We start from the raw sequence: 3,472 nt of genomic DNA, 5'->3' as shown, positions 1-3,472 counted from the left end.
GAATTACTTTCACAACAGTTAGGGCCAGTTCTTTTGAGTGCCGCTGTGGAAATAAGCTACTCTAGAAATAAGTCACAGATAAGCTGTTGTGGAAATAAGCCCATGAAAATAAGCTATCCAGTTCTTTTCACTTCCTTTCATTTAGCTTATTTCCTCATCTGTCAGGTGAATAGTCTGTAATACCCTTGAATAGTATGGAAGGGGAACAGCAGGGGCGCACAACCAGGGCCTTGGCGACGGCTGCTCTGGCTCGGGCTCCCGGCCAGCTGCGACGCGCCTCGGTGCTCCGGAGTGGGGCGCCGTCCGCCGGAGTGGTGCCCTGGCCGGACCGACCAGGAGCTGTTGCGAGGGAGGAGCCGCGCCAGAGGACAGAGAAGCGGCGGAAGATAGGCTCCTACTCACCTTCCATGTGGCCGGAGCTAGCCGCGACGAGGAGCCCAGGGACCGGCGGTGGCGGCGGCGGCGACGAACCCTAGCCTTCGCGGCGTGCGAGAGCGAGAGGGGATCGAGCGAGGCGACGGGTTTCCTTTCTGCGGGGGGTCGGGTCGGGTGACGCGGGCTGGGACCTGGGAGGGGTATTTCCTTTGTAATTTGAGCGAACAACAGTGCCATTTTGGTATACCCCTTCAGTTTTAAGTCATAAGCTGCGGGAAGCTACTCTACCCCCAGCTTTTTTCCATCGTGAAGAAACTAGCGGTGGAAATAACTTGAGCCAGCTTCTCAAAACGAGTTCTTTTGGGCTTCTAGCTTATTTCTGCCATAAGCTGGTAGAAGCCACAAAAGAACTGGCCCTTAATATGTTCAAACAAAGATGCTGCGGAAAGATCGGGTATTTTCAGCTTACAAGAACTAGAGCAAGGAACCAACAACCAGATCAAAACTGCATCCTCGGCAGTCAGCAGTGATTAACATATTGTGGCCATCAACAAGTCCGGAATTGTTTAAAGAAGGGTCCAGACTTGTCATTCAAAGGGAAATTTTACGAGTTCATTTCAAATTGGACTATCTTGTATCATTTCCATGGCCAAACTGAGGGCCTTTCTTCATGGAATGATATCAAGAGTGCAGATATACTACTCGCTGAGATTTCAATGCATCTCCAAAATGACCTGATCTCACACCCTTACTTTCACTATGTTTGCCAACATGACATAAGAATGAACAAGCTCATAACATGCCATGATTTCTTCTTTATTAAGTGATGACATGGCCAAACCACATACTAGGACTCATGAACCTAATTACTAGATTCATCAAGTGTTAGCAGCTCCAGCATGTGACAACCAACAGTTAGCTAGGCAAGAACAAATGAATTAAGGACAGCGATTGGAATATGTGGTAGAGTAAGCATCAAAATTTGAATACCTTGTTCTTGGTTCATGCAAATCTGAACCTATCGGGCACTTGTCCTCTGCAAGCATCATCATAGTCTTCAGCAAGGTACGGCGCAGCTTGCTTGTGAGGGCATATGTACTTCTCCAAGAATACCATCTCGGACGGCGTGAGTGCGGAATAGTAGTCCCGGTCACGACTTACCAATCCATTTTCCTTAAGATACTTAACAACGTAGTACCTGGGTCTGATCCGGCGCTCCAGACTGTAAGCGAGCATTGCCGGACGATGAGCAATGTATGCTGGTTCCAACCCCATCTCAGAGTAGAGGAACTCTGACATGCGCTGCACCATGCCCTCAGAACTCCTCAGCATCATTGGAGACTTGGACAAAGCAATGCGCACCTCAGCATCCGACCACCTGAGCGTCTTTTTCAGGTACTCCATTTTGGCAGCAATCTTCTCCTCGCTGTGGAATGCAACAGCATGCATCGCGTGCCTGAACATGGGAGATTCCCGGCTCACGCCAAGACCGTCGGCGCGAGCAACCATTGATCCGATGCATTCTGGGTTGGCAGTCAGCAGCCATGGCATACCAACGCATAGCTTGGAAATGTCGCGATCACCCAGCCCGCACTCCCGCAGCAACGCTACATTGGGCTCGACCGCACTCTCGATGCTGTGTGTGAGGAGGTTGCAGTTGAACTTCAGCGCCTGAAGGAAGGCCTCGGAGGAGCCGAAGAGGGTCAGGTAGTACTGCAGCTTGGAGACGACAGATCTGCAGCGCAAGCGGAGGAGGCGCACGATCTCGGAGCGCGACAGCCCGATGCCGCTGAGCGCAGCGAAGTTGGGGGCCAGAGTACTCTCCACGCGGGCGCAGAGTAGCCTGGGGTCCTTGGCGACGGCGGCGGCGACGTCGGCTCTGGAGAGGCCGAGGCCTCCGAGGAAGGCGAGGACGGCGTCGGGATTGGAGGGGGACTTGAGGTGGGAGACCTTCGGGAAAGCCTTGAGGGCCTGCGCTCGGGTGAGGCCGCAGGTGGCGACGAGGTACTCCTCCGCAGCGAATCCCGTGCTCGGGGAAACGGCGGGCGCGGCCGCGGAGAGGAGGCGGCGGAGATGGGCGGATGGAGACGAGAGGAGATGGGAGGCGATGCAGCTTTGGAGGCGAAGCATGGCGGCGCGGGGATTCCGATGGGTTTCGACTGCGCGTGGCCTGCTGCGGATCACGGCGGCGACTGGAGCGCCGCGGGGGCACCCTCGACGGCGGTGGGAGCAGAGGGGAGGGCTGTAGCCGCTGCGGCTGGCGTGGCAGCTCGAGCGGCGGTGGCTGTGGGAGGGAGAAGCGCGGGAAAGAGGAAGTCAGGGGCGGGCGGGGTGGTCGGCTGGGGAGCTTGGGAGGAGAGGAGAGGCCGGCACGTCGTCGCCGGGAGAGACGACGCGGGCGGCGGGTGACGGGGAGAGAGATTGGGGATTCTGGGGGAAGAGGGGTTTGAAATGTTTTTTTTTCAACTGATTTTGAAATGGTATCTATCGCAACATAGAAGGAAATTTGGAACACAAAAAAAAAGATGCGGCGTTTTAATCATTTTTAGTGTGGATCACAGATCCGGTTTATTTTCCATGAACCTCTGCAAAAAAGAAAATTAGAGTACTCTATAGCATTTGATACACTAGATATTCTTTGAACGACATTACAAGCCGACAGATATTTAGGGTTGTTCACAATGCCTTTTAACTAGTTTATTAGGCGTTTCTTTCAAATCGCCAAAGAATATCTTAATGAGAAATGTTAGCTTCACATTTTCTTCTAGCACCTAGTTAGATGTTTCCTCTAAAAAAAATTAGTTAGATGTTTTAGTATGCAGAACGTCAAAAACAACAACAACAAAAAATAGAACGGACACTCAGTCTTAACCTACAATATAACCCCATTATCCTTTTCATGTAAAAAAGGAAAACGTCAGGAACACAAACCTCACATGCTCCTGCAACAAGTTCGAGTTGCCATCCTTCACCTAACAAAATTAAAAGCTGTAGGATCAAGACACATCCACGTCCTCGGCTCAGCAAGGTAACACCGGCAAGAAATATCTGCTCAAAAGAGATCGGATACGAACAATAAAAAATGGGGACACTCCAC

General features: G+C 52.0%; 1 protein-coding gene across 10 annotated transcripts in view; it reads right to left on the bottom strand.

Moving 5' to 3' along the window:
• The window catches only part of LOC119284661 (transcription termination factor MTERF4, chloroplastic-like), a 5,005-nt gene extending 2,202 nt beyond the window's left edge, over nt 1-2,803 (bottom strand). For 6 of the 10 annotated variants that reach the window (XR_005139148.1, XR_005139151.1, XR_005139150.1 and 3 more), the window contains exon 1: nt 1,366-2,803. Coding sequence is in view for 1 of the 10 variants with exons in the window: in XM_037563810.1 (XP_037419707.1) it covers nt 1,378-2,505 (1,128 nt within the window). In the remaining 9 variants the exon portion in view is untranslated. Of the gene's footprint in view, nt 1-183; nt 1,335-1,365 lie in introns of those variants that run through there. The other 4 variants (XR_005139155.1, XR_005139154.1, XR_005139157.1 and 1 more) reach the window with 4 other exon arrangements.
• Nucleotides 2,804-3,472: the final 669 nt, after the last annotated feature.

The sequence above is a fragment of the Triticum dicoccoides genome, chromosome 4A (assembly GCF_002162155.2).
Source record: "Triticum dicoccoides isolate Atlit2015 ecotype Zavitan chromosome 4A, WEW_v2.0, whole genome shotgun sequence".
NCBI classification, from domain to species: Eukaryota; Viridiplantae; Streptophyta; class Magnoliopsida; order Poales; family Poaceae; genus Triticum; species Triticum dicoccoides.
The sequence above is the reverse complement of the archived record's forward strand: the minus strand, read 5'-3'. Positions and strand labels throughout refer to the sequence as shown.